The following is a 16,954-nucleotide window of genomic DNA, read 5'->3' on the forward strand; positions in this document are numbered from 1 at the left end:
TGCAGACCAAGAGAATTACTCTCCTATGCAGATCCTAGTAAAAAAAAAAAAAAAGCTTTTTAAATCTGAAAATGTACTTGCAGTTCTGTTGTCAGGTCAATATCATATTTGAATTGCACTCGAGTCCATGAGTGTCAAAAGCAGGTTTCTAAACAATGTATTTTAAAAGGAATGAGTAGAACTGTGTCTCTGAGGGTTCTCCATTATAGCTGCCCAGTTCTCCTGCATCTCTCATACATGCTGAAATTCATCAAAAATGAAATATGGCAGACCTTTTTCTGACTGTGGGCCAAAATGCATGGTAGAGAAGGTAGATTCTCTTGAATGATTCTTTTAAATAACTGATGTGTGCACTGAGATAGCTACTTTGAGTACTTGAGAATTTTATATTGAGAATATTGAGTGTTTAAAAATCAATATAGAATGAAATTTTTAACTCAGAAATATGGTTTTAGGATGGGTTTGGTTTTTTCCTTGTTTCTCAGTTCACAGTGATCTGTGTATAACCAGAGGTATAAAAATATCCAGTGATCTTTAGGATCTCAAATTGTGTGTAGGTTGAAGTAAAACTTAAAAAAAAAGGACAGGATTGCTATCTGTTCAGCTGATAGTCTGTATTCTGCAACTAGATTTATTCTAGTAATTGATATAAAGTAGTCAAAAGCTCTGCTTTTTCATGCTGTACTTTTCAATATATTTTGATAGAAAAATAGTGTGGTGATTAAATCTAGAGTATAGATACCTTTTTGATGATGCACTGAAATGAATAAAATGAAGTGAAGATACTCTGTATTGTTTGAAAGCATTCTGTGTTATGCTGGACATTGTTATGATGTGAATATTATATTTATTATGTAATGGAATCTTGTCTTTTAGATTCAAAGAATATTAAAAAAGACAAAGATGGAAAGAATCAGCAGGCAAACAACCCATCTTTAAAAAGTGGTAGGTATTGCAGCTGTCAGATTATTAGTTAAGGTACTCTAAAAGAAAGTGTGTGTTTGGATTGTACTGTTTTCTGACTTCTTTCTTTTTTTGTTGGTATTTCTTGGGATATTACTGGTGGGTAGTTAAAAACATACCTTTATTTTTGTCTAGCTGTTGGGAAAGTATGTTTTGGTATAGAAATTAATGGTTGAAACTGCTTGAGTTGAACCTGCTAGTTTTACTAGCCAAGATAAGTACTCTTTGTATGTATAATCAAAGATGCTATGTAAACATTATTATTTTTAAACTGTTACTGATTTGTCTGTTCTTCTCATCATGTATTTCTCAGTTTCATGCCTTTTCTGCTGCTGTTGCCTTCTATTTCCTTAATGTGTTTCCCCGTGCCAAAAGAAGGTTTTTCAGTTTAATAGCTTTGAGTTTTTAGGAATGCTAACTGTGTTAAATTGTCTGGGATTCTAATTTTGCTTTAAATAATTGATTTGAAAACAGAATTTGTGGTAATTTTAGTAAACTGAGCAAAAGTGCACACTTACCAGAAATGATCCAGATTCTTAGCTAACTTAGCCTCTACTATCCTCAGCAGGTGCCATAAGGTAGTGTATACATGAGATTGCTGTCAGGGTAGCTTCTGTGGGCTGCAGTGAGACAACAGCAACATCCTAAGATACCCTTCACATATTCATGTTGTTTGTTTGAATTTAAGCCAGTAAGAAATGTCATGAGTAGTATTAACTAAAGTACAAAATCTCTTCAGGAGTTCCTGAAAAAATGACATTGAACTGTTTAAACTCTCACTCTGCTCACTTTTCTGCGCCCTCTGACTCCTGATGGATGATCTGGTTCCTCTTGGGTACCAGTGGAGACAAATAGCATAGTCACTGATCAAACATGCCAGGATACTGACACATTCACTGGATAACTGAGGTAATGACTTTGCATAAAAGATACAATACCAATCATAGTACAGCCTTCAGCTATTACATTTGCCAGAGCTAATTTTTTCATTTATTGGGATTCTGGCCATCACAGAATAGCAAAGGTTGGAAGCAGCCACTGGAGCTCATTTTAGTCCAATCTGCTGCTGAAGCAGGATCCCCTAGAGCACATTACTCAGGATTGCATCTAGAAAACTTATAAACTTGAGGAAGAGAATCCACAACCTCTGTGGGCAACCTGTCATCTTTGTTATTTGTCCCTGTTACTTTTTGCCAGAAAAAGAAGTGTATTTGTCTGTTTTTCCTTCTAATACAGTGTAAAAGGAGCTCCAGTCAAACTAGACTCAGCGTGTGTGTTTTAAATACTGTTGTTTGACATGACAGACGGAGTGCTGTAAGACACCCCCCACCAGCAAAGTGCTTTTCATATGTGGATAAGATAACCATATTTAATGAGTCACTGGAAAATGTCCCTGCCTCCTCCTGCAGTTGAGAGCAAGGTGTTGAAAAAGCTTTGTGGAGAAGCAGTGCTAGGCAGGCAAGCCTTATTCTGTGTCCCATGTTCTTGACTTGGTCTGTGCTGTCAACCTAATGTCTGGGAACTGAACTTCATCATGAAACCTGGGCTCAGCTCTGTCAGACAGAGAGGAGTTTCTTGCAAGATCTCTAGTTTTCTACAGATAAGATAATTTTTTGTCCTGTGTTGTTGCTTGTTGGTGGCAAAGGAGCAGAAAGAGCATCTTTATGCTGGATGAAGAAAGGTGCCATACAATGCTTTGGGCTAGCAGCTAGGAAGTCTTCAGAGTTTCCAGGGGAATGTGATAGGAAGAGTCATAGAGGAGATACAGAGGTGTGAGAAGAATGGGTTAAAAAAATTGTCTGAAGTGAGTAGAGAAAAACATGAGAAGGAGAAAAATTCTAATTTAAGGATTACAACATACAGAAAGAGGTACAAGGTATAAAGCGGAGTATGAAATACCTTACACTTAAACTGCTGTATTTGGAAGAGTGTGTGAACAAAATTAAAAATAAATCTCATCTTTGAAGAACAGAGATTGTGGGATGAAGACTAGAAAAGATCCGTCTCCATGTCCAAAGTCTCAGATGGGTGCCAAGGGAACCTAGGGTGATCTGAGAAGACATGACTTGTTCCATCTGCCCAAACAGTGTTTAAGCTATGGTGATGCTGTGTTAAATTAACCTGAATAAACCAGGACCTTAAATTCTGCCAATCTGCAAGTGACAATTCATACTTTAAATCTTCAGTTAAAATTTTGTAAAACTTTTGACTTACACTAAACTGAAGAACTTCATCTGGGGAAAAAAGATGGGGAGCACTTCAACAAAGTGGGCATTCACTTATTCATGGCAGCAGATGTGACACCTCCAGGTGTAGTGATGTAGGGGACTGATTCTTGCTCCTTTTGGAGAACTTGTAGTGACTGAGGAAGTTCCACCGTGACTGGAAAAGGTCAAATAGTATATGCTGTCAAGAAGGACAAGACAGGAGCACCTGGGGAAACAGGCTGGCCTGCCTGATCAAAGCCTTCTGGAAAACTATAAAGAAAATACTTCTGGAAACCATTTCCAAGCAAATAAAGGACAACAATGAGGTTAGGGACAGTGGAGGTAGATTTACCAAGTGTGAACTGTGCATAACTGATTCCCTTTTGGGTATAGTTATTCTGGGAGGGAATAACTATAAGGGAGAGCAGTGGATGTTGTTCATCCACTTTAGCAAATGGATGAACCATCATACTTTAGCAAGGCTTTCTGTACAGTTCCTGCAGTGCCCTTTCAGCCAAAGTGATGAGGTGTGGTTTGGATAGGTAGATAAAAAATTGACTGGTCTGTCAGGCAGTGGAAGGTCCACCTTGGCAGATGATAGCATTTCTTAGGGGTCAGTAGGGCTGATGTTGTTTTATGCCTTACTATCAGATGGGAACGATTGGACAGAACACACTGCCAGATCAGTTTGTGGGCAACATCTAATGGGGAGGAGTAGCCAGTAGGCTGGAAGGCAGAACTGCCCCTCAGATGGACTTGCCAGTGCTGGGGAAGTGGAGTGGCAGGACCCCGGTGAGACACAATGGTGAATGAAGAGCGGAGCCCTGCAGCAGCCCAGGGGGAAATTGAGCCTGGAAAGGGATTTAGCAGGAAAGGCCCTGGAATCCGGCAGGCAGCAGCTGAGCGTGGACCAGCAGCGAGCTCTTGCGGCGAAAGGCGTCATCTGCATGGGGATCCTGCGGGCAGCCGGCCGGGAGGAGGCGTTCACCTTGGGGAATCTGGGAGACTGGCTGCAGAACTGTACAAGGTACAAGCCGCACGGTACAAGGAAGGCGCTGCTGTGCTGAAGTAGGCTGGATTGAAGTCCTGCAAAAGATTGAAGGAGCCAGAATGCAAGATGTAAGCAAAAAACTGATACTGAAACCAGAAGAAATGTTTCTTTTTCAGCTAAAAGAAAAGAAAGCTTTTGGGAAATGGTCATGTTATCTTCAACCACCTGTTGGACAGATGGAAAGGGGATGGAGCCAATCTCCTCTCAGAGCCACCGTGAAAGGAGAAGTGACAAATACTGGCTGGAGCATAAGAAATTCCTCCTTGATGAGGAAATCTTCACATTGAGTCTGATGGAACCCTGGAGGAGCAGGAGGCTGAACTGGAGACCTCCTGGGGTCCCTTCTAGCTTGAGTTACTTTGGGATTGGCAGGTTTGATAAGAAGTGATAGGGTATTGATACAGCATGGCAGAGAGCATCAAGGGTCATTGACCCATGTGTCAGTGCCAATAATGCAAGCAACTGTGGCATAAACTCAGTCCCTCCATTTTTAGATTAGTCAGGCTTTTTGCCATTGCTGCTTGTTTTGAATCACTATAGAAGAGCCTTACTCCTATGCTGGTTATAAACAAATATTTTTTTCATTTACTAAAAGCTCTAGTTACCTTCTGGTGTGGGTTTTGATTTGTTCCATTTCCATTATGTGCTGGTTTGTTTTTTAGCATAAAGTTTTCTTTTTCTCTCTAGTTTTCACTATCCTTGTGGGTTATAAAGTTGTGGTTGTTGCATAACAGTCTTTTCTTAAGGTGTTTAATTCAGCCTGCAGATTTGAGTGTGAAGAGAAATGCACATTAAATTATTTAGTATAAGCTAATTCCTTAAGGATTTCTGGTTGTCAGAAACTGCATATTTCCAGTGTCTTTAGAATTAGAAATATGTATAATACAATTGCTTCTTTACCTGTGCACTCTCAGAATACATAGAAGCTTTTGTGTAGGTATGTTTTCAATGTGCTTATCTTTCTAGAGATGCATCTTACATGTTGCAAACATACGTGTGTCTCCTATTTCTATAACTGCTAATTAAATGATAATTAGCACCATCTCTGAGAGCTTGGCTCTAATTTGATGCAGTATATCTTCACAGGTGGAGAGCTTCTAATTTTAACTCCAGGACATTTCTGCTTGATGCCAGAGCTTTTGATAGCCAGGATTTAAAGCAAAGAGCTAGGCAATGTTGTTTTCCTCTTGGCTTTATCTGCAGCTGGCTGCTTGTTTTACCTTCTGTGTCTTTCTAGTAAATGTTCCCTTGAAAAAAAAACCTGTTTCTTTCCCTCTGTATTTTTGGTGATTCCACAAACTTTATCATCCTGTTATTAAAATTGAGATAATTTTGGAAATGTTACTGTATAATTTCTTTGGAGGAGGTGAACTGTTTCTCCTGGTAAATGCAATGTCACTCAAGAATCTGTATTTGTCCAGTCCTTAACACAGTGAAGCTATGATGCATGACTACAGCTTTTACATCATGTTAGATCTGAGACAGCTGGGACACAACTCATGTTTTCTTTAGACTAGATTTAATGATGTAAATTAGGTTTACTAAGGTAAACTGATTGAAAAACGGTTTTTTTTAAATAAAAGCATTAGGCAACTGAAGTGTCAGCTTTATTATTAGAGTCCAGGATGAATTTTTGTAAGAGAAAACCTTGTTATCAGTTCATAGTATTTATTTTTTGCATCCTCCTTGGCCTATTAATGAGAAGAGCAACAAATCTGGAGGCTACTTTCTGGGTAAAGCTGTGAAGAACTATTTCTGCCTTCCTGAAATACAAATAAATGCTTAAATTATTGTATCCTGCGTTTTGTAAGTAATACAAAACCAGTGTTACTGCATAAATGTGTGAATAAAATTTTCATTCCAAAATAGGTGGAATACCAAGATACTGTGTAGAAGTGTCTTTGTTACCAGCCTGCATATATTCCAGACCACCAAATTAACAGCTTTTGACATTTTAATGACTTGTCTCTGACTTCTCACATAGCTAACAAGCACATGGCTTCTGCAGTGCCAAGGACAGATGACTCGTACCCTTTTGAATCTGTTTCACCAAATCCAGGACTTCAGCAGGCCCAGGGGATGGTTCCCTTTGGTTTGAGGCACTTGATATTGTCAGCTGAACGCTGTGCTCCTGCAGGTAGACTCTGGCTTTGAGCCACCACACATTCTTCACAGAAGCTGTGTGTGAGTGCTGGAAAATGCTGCCATTTTCTGATCGTTTCTTTGCTTCTCCTTTCACCTGAAAACTGCAGAGATGTGTTTAAGTGTCTGTGGCAAGTGGCATTTTTGGAAGAATTACTGTCACACCGTGAGCAAGCTCTCCATCATCCCCAAGGACTTTGTTTTAGGCTGTGTGAGTGGCTGTTAGTGAGCCACTGGGTGGCATCACTGCATCGTTTTGGGTTTATTGGTGCTTTATTCTTCTGGAACATCGGAAAGATGCCAGCTGCCCAAACAAGAAAAATAAGCAAAAGAGCTCCCTTAGATAATTTAGTAACAAAAATATTAGCTGTGCCATTGTAGCTTTTCTCTTACACTTTATATTAAAATAATTAATATGCTTACTTATATCTTCCATGTGGGTACTTCATATTTTTCCATCAAATCAAATGCAGAATCCACTTGCCCAGGCACATAAACAATGACGGTATTAACACTGGAAAAAATACCATGATTTTGTTACTTAACATAGCCATAATATTTACCTATATATACCATATTACATGATATTCTACAAAAAGAAACCTTTATGTGACTTCAGATAAAAAGAGACAAGATGCAACTGGAAGACTGTGCTAACGTCTTTGCTTTCTAGTGGATAGTATTCATAACATATATTTCAACAGTATCCATGTGTCTGTGTTTTTCAATGTATATCATCTCAGTACTCATATGAGGTTATATCAACTCTTCTGTTAAGGGAAATAAGATATAGCAAGGCTAATGTGATTTATATAAGGATGCTTGGGAGTTCCTTATGCAGAGAATTGAATCTAGATAGTCTGACTTGGATCATTTTGCATGTGGAGCCCAAAAAAAAAAAAAAATTGAAGGAAAGTTTATATTGATTTTGCCTATTGTGTGTTCACCCCTGTAAATTAATATTACTCTTGAAGCTCCTTCAAGGTCTGTGTGTATTTCCAAAGGTGGAGTTTCCATTTGAGAATGATTCTGCTCTTGAAAAGAATGTATTCTGCAAGATGGGTTTTCTGTCCCTTTCCTCAAATCCTCATTTAATTTAAGTTGCCTTTTAAAAAACTCTGTATATGGTCTTTTTTTTAATCTTGTGTCTTCCAGAACAGTTTAATTGGGATGATTATCTGAAAGAGACTGAATCAGTAGCTGCCCCCCTGCATTGTTTCAGACAGGTATGCCAGATAATGTTTTGCAAATGTGTGTGTATGTATGCTTGTTACAGGTGATCCTAGAAAAACTTCCACATTTAGACTGCTTGTAGACTTCCTATTTGACTTCTTTAGATCTGTAGTTATCAGTAGCTTACAGTTTTGGCAGTTACTAGCTACGGAAGTTTTTTCATTCTTGGTTTTTGCCTCAAGCCAAATTTTGAGGGTTTCATTAAAATTGTATCTTTGAAATTTGTTTTCCTTTAAAAAAAAAAAAAATACTAGTTAATGAAAACAGATAGTCTTGTCTGTGTTCAAAAATGTTTTCTATTTCTTTTTCAATATTCTTAGCTCTACCATGGTTTTAGTGAGAATTAAAAATTTGGCTGATTGTCAGAGGAGTCTTTCCTCTGCCATTTTTGAAAGATTTCTTTCAATTCTGTTTAGTTATAAAGTATGTGTAGTAGAGTTTAGTCACCACTTTTTTTTCTTGATCTCTAATATATTTCATTTTATCTCTTACTGAGCAGAGTGCTTTCTACTTAGGGGTAACAGATACTAAAATTGAAAAAAAAAAAATCAAGTGGACTATATGGGAATATAAAGGAAGTACTGGATTTATAATGAAGGGTATTTATTGTACTATTTTGTGTTACACTATACCCTACAAGTTTGATCCCCCCTACCTGATGGTTTGGTGTGTATTTGCAGATGCAGTTTAAATCTACCATCTTGTGTAAGCTAATGACCTTCAGTTATTCAGCCCTCTGGAGACTGAGTCAATCTCTTTAGGCATCTTTTTCTCTGTTTTCCTAAGCTGAGGTGTATCTTGTCTGTGTAAAGTTAAATAGGATTCATTTTGGTCTGTGTGCCCTCACTGTGTTAGGAAGATAGTTGCTAAGGAACTGGATTGTTCAGGTTCATAGATGTGTAATAGGTGTGACAAGCAGTGCATGTCTAGTTTAGTGGCTTGGGCATGTTCTGAAATTGTTTTCTAGGGTCTGTTGGTGGTCTGATTGTACTGTAAATGATACTGGCCTCCAGTGTGGGCCCAAACAAAAAACAGCATGAACTGAATAGTCATCAATTGGTGAATCTGAAGCAGTTGCAGGAATGGAGAATAAGGAGAGAGAAATGCAGGTGGTAGCATTTCCTCATACTAGATCTTGAATCTCAGCTTTCTCTTTGCATATGAAGATAAAGGCCAAAGAGCCCCTTGCATGCTGCCTTCAATGAGAGGTGGCTAAAACTGCTAATGTCCATAGCTCTGGGTGGAGCTCCAGAAATTAATTTCACAGTATGTGTTTTTCACAAGGCAGACACCTCAAACTCCTCCTGAGTGAAGGCAGAGGGTGGTATATTGTCCCTGGGTCTTTCTGAGGTTAATGCCATACTCACAGATCAAAAACCATGAGCAGATTGTGTGCTTCCAAGGGACATTACTGCAGAAAGCTGCTCAAAAGCCTTTCCACATACCTTTCTTGCATTTTCCTCATCCCTGATAATGCTCAAGAAGTTTGAACTGAGCAACCAAATAATGCCTTGAATAGAGGTGCTTAGGTGACATGCATTAAAAGAGATAAATCCAAACGACCTGAATTGCTTAAGGAGTGTGTGAGTTGGAAAGAAGAGCTTTAATTTATGTGCATAGCAAATTTCAAGACCATTTGCATATGCAGATTTTCAGTTCTAAGAGTCAACCTTTAAGTAGAAAGTGATATGCAATGGTGATAAGTGCAGAGCTAGATCCTCTCACTACATAATGTTTGCAGATCTCAGAACCTAAAGTGCTTGTGCTTTGTGTAGGACTAATTTGACTTTTATTGGGTTACATGTGAATGGTACATGTCATTCTTTCTCTGTGTAACGCAAATAAATACATTGCTGTGGCCAGCCAGAAAATAAAGAGCAGAGAAAAACTTAATTTGATAATTACATTCAGAATTTGTGACCTGTGGGAATTTTAAAAGTTTAAATTTTGTGGTAATTAAAAATTACCTGGGGAACAATAAATTAAAGTCTCTACCATAAATTAAGATACAGCTAATGGAAATTGATTAAAGTATTTATCTTAATTTAGAAGGTATTTTATCTGTTGCTTTAAGTTGTTTTTAATAACTACTTGAAATTTCAAAGCACTTCATATTCCTTTTTCTTGCCCTAAAACTTTTTCCCAAGCAGTTGAAAATTTTAAATGTAAAAGCTCAGTCCTTTGTGGTTTGAGCAGAACTTAAAGTAAAGCTGTTACTGAGACAGGTTTTGTTACTTTAATTAAAGCCAAACTAGCATGGAGGACTTACCTTTTGTAGAATGCCTTGAATTGTTGGTATTTAAACAAGCTCACCTTTTCCACAAACAAAGAAGCAAACTCCCCAATTTCTGAATTTCTGTTGCTTTTCCTGGTTGTACAAAATAACAGCTTGACAAGCAATATCCTGAAATTGAATTGCCCTTTAAATTTAATATGCTTGGGCTCCCCTTTCAGCCAGCCTGCTGTCTGAGTGTAGCAGTGGCAGATGCTCACTGAATTTTGCTCGCCTCTTTGGCTTTTGGGCTCAGACTCCTCCAGGGCTTCTGCTCTTGATCTAGGTGTATTGTAAATAGTGCACCTACATACTACACCAAGTAGAACAAGATGTATTTTAGACATTTAAATGTGGTGGGGAAAAAAATACTGCTAAAACTTGTTGCAGGAGCAGGTTTTCTCTTTCTTTTCCTGTGTCTGCAGACAGGTAAGTGCACTTTGCCTGCTGTGGGATCCTCACCCGCCTTGGTCAGGCAAGCACAAGGAGACATAGGAGTCCTGTGAGTGTGAATGGCCATGGTTTTGGGTATTTAACGTGCTTCCTGTATTAGAAGTCAGACTGTGTTAGTTTGGATGGGGTAACTACTGGGTTTAAATGCCATGGGGGAGGCTGCTTACAGTTCTGGGTGTCTGCATTCAAAATCAACTTTGTATTGAGGAGTTGCAGAAAAGAGTTTCCAGGGTGATAGGAGAATAGTCATCAACTCTTAAGACAAATTTTTTATTTAGATTGTTGGAATGGTACTGAGAAAGGGTCAGTTGTAGCTTTTGGTTCTATTTGCTAAGGTGCAAAAATAAATTAAATGATAGTGTTGGCCAGAAATTCCATCACTAAAATTTAGGCTGGAAATGAGGAGACAATTAAAGAGGATAGTGAGAAGCCCGTCCCAGTTGGTGCTAATATAAGGCTTTGAACATCATTAGGTGAAGTCCTTGCCTTACAATGCAATATGACAGAAGGCAAGTAATCAGACTGCAATCCAGTCAATCTCTGCCCATAGTGCGTTGATCTATGAATAAAAAATACCCTCTTTGTTCATCTGTAGCATGTGGCAAAAAGTTCTGCCTAAAGACCAAATTGCATTTGTCACATTTCTTTTCCCTGTGCTAATTAAATTGGCATTGCATTGAATGCTTGTGATTATATTCAGTTCTCTACAAATAAGCACAAGCTACAGTTTCTGTCTTAGCACAGAAGTTTTATACAACTTTAGGACTGCTTTTTTTCTTTAAAATGTTAACACAAACTCCTTTTCCTGTGTCCTTTCTTTGTAATGTAAGCATTTTTTGATAAAGAAGGGTCCAAATTTTGCTTGAATTTCCAAAATATTACTACAATGAGGATAATTATTTATTTTGAATGGAAGCTAATAAACCCTGCGGTTGGGATTTTTTTTTTTGTGTGTGTGTCTTGGGTTGTGTTTTGTTTTTTTGGGTTTTTTTAAGTTGAATTGTCATATTTCCTCATGTCCTTGTATGCCATTCACTTCATATTCTTATCCTCATAAAAGTTCCCTTGTTACCCTTCTTAGCATCCTTATATTTTAGAAATATATTATATATAGATATATTATATAGATATATATAGATATATATCTATAATTTTAGAAAGCAATCACGCTTATGCAGTTGGTGGGTTGCCCAGTTGCCTTTTCTGACTTGCTGCTAGACACTCAAAGTTTAAAAGCTTAATATTTATCATTTTTATGATAAATTTGGAAGAAATAAAGCTGTATATTTACTGGCTGGTAAATTCAGCAATATTTACAATAATAAGAAAAAGTCTTTTGCCCTTTATTGTAGTCTAGAATTCCGCCCAAGAACGATTTCAAAGTTGGTATGAAACTGGAAGCGCACGATCCTCGCAATGTTACCTCAGTTTGTATAGCTACAGTAATTGGAATCACTGGTGCCAGGCTAAGGTTGCGGCTGGATGGAAGTGACAACAAAAATGATTTCTGGAGGCTTGTGGATTCCTCGGACATACAGCCCATCGGGACCTGTGAAAAGAAAGGGGGCATGCTTCAGCCTCCACTTGGTAAGTAACAAAGCTGCTGAATAAATGTGTGTGGAGTATTGCTTTCAGGAAGTCAAATTTATCTTTTTGTCTTGGCAAATTCAATGGTATGAACATTTCACCAAACCATTATTTAATTGAAAAAGAGGTAAGTAAACTAATTCTGGCTAAGTGGATTGTGGCTTTTTCTTATTTTTTCATTCTTCTGACATAAGAATAAGCGGCTTTGTTTGTTGTTTTTTTTTTTTTTTCAATAGGCCCTTAATGTTAAATGTGCCCATTCTATAAATGTTCCCTCACACACAGCCTGCCTTATGTGTGTGTGTGTTCCATGTGTTGTTGCATGATGCTGTGCATGCTCCTGTTGGGAGCCCTCGGAAAGAGCTGGAGAAAGCCAAGTTGTTCCTTTACTCTTCATCAGTGCATCTGAGCAGCTCACAAGAGGGTACTGGGAAGCCTCAGCAGGACTGTTGGGGGCACGCCCCTGCAGGGCAGTCAAGATGTTTCCTTGGGCACCAAGCAAATTGATTGTGTTCTAGGACAGGCAGCATAAGGTGGGCTAGTGCAGAATTGCAGCATTCTGCTCTGAATTTTTATTCTGAGGTAGTAAAAGGAGCACTACAGAACTCTAGAAAACTGCAGGCTTAGACTGTGTGATATTCTCATTGCCTCAAATAAACATATGTTCAGGAATGGCAGATCAGTTTGTCATTGTGCTGGTTTGTGAGCACAATGGATGCTTATGAGCAAGGCATAGCTTTCCTATGCTTAGAAATACCAGGCTGAACTTCTTTTGCCTTCCATGAGCAGTATGAGTGACAACATTGTGTCTCCCCAAATTGAGAAACAGTGCTTGGATTTAGTCTATTAAATAGGGAATTCTAGAGAGCAATTCCTTGTTACCTGGTTAATGGTCAGAGATAACTTGGACTAAACCGCTAGAGGTAGTAAAATGTGACATTGCCTTTCTTTGATGTGATTAACCTGTATATTTAGATCTGCATTGTTGTACTGTATTTGTCAATACCTTAAAATTCTATATATGGAAATACTTAAAGATTTCACAATGATCTGCAAATAGTCTTGCTTTTAAAAAAGCAAAGAATAGTGGATGGAAGAATAAGGAAGACTAATGACCAAAATTTACCTGTACACTCTCTCCCCTTTATCTTATGATCTTCTGTAATTTTTAGAAGATTCAAGAAATAATAAAAATAATAAACTAAAATAAAAAAAATTGCCTGTATACAGGAATTGGTTGCTGCCACTTTTCCATCTTACGGTTATGGACCTAGATCTGGTTTTGTGCCATCAGTAATTGCTAGAGAGCTCTCATTGGCAGTTTAGTGAGGATAGGTATGCTTTCTTTCAGTAGCCTCTCAAAAACCTTGTTATCCTGCTTTAGAAGCAACTTCCAGTTTTTCTGTTTGAAAGATGAAGTGAAAAATATTTCACTACAGTGTGAATCTTGATTTGCTTGTAGAGAGAGAGAGAGGAACAGTTGACATAACCATTAAGACACTTCACATAGACTATAAGGCTAGATTTTTGTGCTTTTGTGCTCTTCAGAAACATGAGAAGCAACCATGGTGTCAGTGTAGGAAAATACTGCTTCTTGTAGATACAGCTTGAGCCCAGAAAGGCTGTTTTCCCCTTCTTTCCAGTGGATATATAGAAGTTTTGAATGAAAACACTGGAAATTCCTGGGGGAAAGTATATTTTTTTTTCTTCTTCTTTTTTTCCAAGAAATTGCTCAGTTTAGCTTCTCTGAAGTTCTTGATATAACCTTCTAGAATGAAATGGTACCAGTATGAAAAATGGAACAGTTTACAGGTTTCTTCAGTTGTATACTTGTACAGTGTTAAAAATATGGTTTCAGGAGCACAGCAGTTTTTAAAATGTGTTTCTAAGTCAGAGTGATGAATAAAACAACTCTGGTTATTTGTGATGGGGGCAGGTGGTTCATTAAGAAGAGAAACTTTCCATGACCATCAGTAGAAAGGTCAATGCCTGATCCTCAGATACTGTTTCTTTCTCTTACATGGGCAGACTGCCTGCAGTGCAGCACCTAACAAGGAGCTGCTTCACTGCACCCAGGCATGTAAGCTTACCTGTGCTCTGAGTTGCTGGTTATTCAGAAAAGAACATGAGTGCCACTATTTTAGCCCTCCTGCCCTAGATTTTTCTAGAGATAGGCTGAATTCCAGCAATCAAACATTCTGGCATACCTAGATAAATTTTTGAAAAAGCCTTTTTGGCAGTTTTGCAGCATCCTGTTCCTGGGTAAAGCTGGGAGCTAATTGAGTGTATAATTACCTCCTGTTAGAAATTTAACCAACGGATTTTTTTTTTTTTTCTTTAGTAGTAGGGAACCTTCTGGATACTAATGTTCCACTTCTATCATAATAACCAACTAAAATAGTCCCTCCTACCTGATTTTTACATGGCTTTAATTATGCATGTTGCATAAGGGTTTTGAGAAAGTGATTATTGCACCAAAGTGTTCCTGTTCCAGCCTCTCTTTTCCATAGATGAGCTTTTTGTTGTTGAGAGCTTAATGTTCTGAGCAAATTACTTTGCAGATAGCATTTGCTCTGGTTTTACCAGGACAACTTAAAGGCCAAATGAAGTTAATTGAAACTGTTGTTTAGTTGTTAGTCCTCTGTCTTGCTTGTATATCTTTTTCTGAGCTACCTAGTTGGGAATATTGGGTTTCAGTAACCACACATGTTCAGGTTTTACAGAGACTCTGGTTATGAAACCAGGCCTGACAATCAGCTCAGTAGTCCCCGAATTATGACACCATTTATCATACAGGAGCTGTGGATTAATTTAAGTGTTGCATTGGTAGTTCTGGCTGGAAAACTGTTTATTTTACTGAAGATGGCTTAAAGCTATGAGCTAAAGAACCACTATATATGTAGTACTATAGCATATAATCAAATTTTAGATGACTAAATTATTTAACTGATCAGGAATTGCAGATATATTCCACTTTTCCAGTAACAGGTTTTTAAGACAATTGTTAGAGATCAGTTTTGAAGGAATTCATGAGCTCTTGGCAGATTATGGTACTATTTGCTTTGTGGAAAAAATTTCGATTTGCTGTATTATGTCTGTTACTCTGCAGAACTGTTCCAGAATCTAACTGCTATAGAAGCAGAAAAAAAAGTCCACTGTGTCTGTTATCTTACTCATTACTTTAAAACATTCATTTGGAAAGCAAAGAAAGCAAAATGATTTTTTGTTTGTTTTGTTTTATCTTTTAACTGGAAAGTGGTTGATTGTGAGGGAAGATTACCTGGGATAAGAAGGTTTTCAGCCAAACCTTTGTTCTGTTTGAATAAGGTATTTCATCTAAACAAATTTGATTGTTGTTTATGATTTTTATTGATTTTATTATTATGAAGAATAATAAAATAGACTGTCTGGTTTATGTTTTTCAGTATGATACATGATTTATTAGAACTGCCTTTTTTTTTGTTCACTCTTAGGTATCATTTGTTTTTATGGCTATTTATGTATTTATTTTAGTGAGAGAGGTAGAAAAACCAGTTGCGCTGTTTTTTTGTCTGTGGTTTGGTGAAAGAATAGCAAGATTCTCAAAAATAAAAAAGTATCTTCTCAATAAATGAGCCAGAACCTGAAGAGAAAGCTAGGTGCTTGTACCACAGAAGTTCTACTGGACCAGAGAGTGTAGGAGACAACCTAATGGTCTGCTGTACTAAGATTTGCATGTCATTAAATCCTAGAAATTAATCTGTAGTACCTGATGTTATGATGAGGGATTTTATGGGAAGTCCCTCAGAAAAGAAATTAATCACATAGCTTTCTGCAGCTACAGAATTTTAATTTCTTAAATTTGTTAATTTCTTCTTTGCTATTTCTATTTTGGCCAAGTCTGAAATCGAGGGCATGAGGCACTGGTAAAACAGACTTTATAACCTTTTTCTCCTCTTGTATTTTACAAACTGAAAGTAGGGGTGTTTGTTTGGTTTTCTGTTTGTCCTCAGGGTTCCAGATGAATGCATCCTCTTGGCCAATGTTTCTCTTAAGAACTCTCAATGGAGCTGAAATGGCACCTGCAGCATTCTTTAAGAAGGTAAGAAGAAAGGCATTTCTAGTAAACAACCTCTATCAATTGTTCCATGGTTGCATTTTTAATGAGAATGCTAAGGTATTACCCTGTTGTCTGCAGCAAAGACAGGGAAGGCAAGACTCCTATTTAAAATAACTTTGAACTGAATTGAAATGCTGTGGAACTATAGAGAGAACTATGTGCTATAGAGAGAAAGGAATCTGCTTCTACTCCTTGGAGAGGACCATTTAGTTTCCTGAGCTGAGACTTCAAAGTATGGCAGGTTATTTAGAAAAATTATATTTGCTTACTTTTTGTCTCATGGATTTTAGATAAAATGCATATCACATTTCTTTAACAGTGCTGTAGTCATGTGAATGTGCACAGGAGTAAAAAAAATAATGGTGAATGATACCCACTGTGTTTTGTTAAACTTTGTTTAATAAAGTTTCATTGGGCACACACTCATCATGTAAGATGTAGTGAGTGAGAAAGTAGTTGAAAATAGCAGAAAAAGCCATTCAGTTTTTTAAACATGACTCTTGAGTAAGTTACTGTGAAATATGGAAAATTAAATAAAAATAAGTAATATTAAAATGACTTGGTTCAAATTTTTTTTGAGGTGATAAAGCCCTGTTGTGTGTTCTTTTTGGATACTGAGAGTGATACTGACAAGTATGTCAGCAAATCAAACAGTTGGGTTCAGGCCTGCAATTACATCACTTGGTGTTAATTTCGTATAATTATAATTTTCTTTTAGATAAGATAAATTTTCTGAGGCATGATGAGCTGTGCTTCTCTGTGCTAGCCTGCAGCACATCTGAGATGGGCTTGGATAATAAGGTTCTTGAGGCTGAGGTGGTAATTTGTGTTCTGTCAGATCACAACTCCTGCTGTGGAGGTACACTTATGCCAGTCACATTCACTTGATTTTTGTTTTTCTTTTGTCCATTTGGAATTGGTCTAAGGCCAACTGAGTTAACAGAGGC

At 37.6% G+C, this 16,954-nt stretch overlaps 1 protein-coding gene across 4 annotated transcripts in view; it reads left to right on the top strand.

The window, feature by feature from the left end:
* The window catches only part of SCML2 (Scm polycomb group protein like 2), a 71,321-nt gene that overhangs the window by 17,923 nt on the left and 36,444 nt on the right, over positions 1–16,954 (top strand). For all 4 annotated transcript variants that reach the window (XM_023918440.2, XM_023918439.2, XM_086879983.1 and 1 more), the window contains 4 exons: positions 877–945; positions 7,519–7,589; positions 11,674–11,908; positions 15,901–15,989. In XM_023918440.2, the coding sequence (XP_023774208.1) occupies positions 877–945; positions 7,519–7,589; positions 11,674–11,908; positions 15,901–15,989 (464 nt within the window). The remainder of the gene's footprint in view (positions 1–876; positions 946–7,518; positions 7,590–11,673; positions 11,909–15,900; positions 15,990–16,954) is intronic.

This window comes from Cyanistes caeruleus, chromosome 3 (genome assembly GCF_971803275.1).
Source record: "Cyanistes caeruleus chromosome 3, bCyaCae1.hap1.1, whole genome shotgun sequence".
Classification (NCBI taxonomy): Eukaryota; Metazoa; Chordata; class Aves; order Passeriformes; family Paridae; genus Cyanistes; species Cyanistes caeruleus.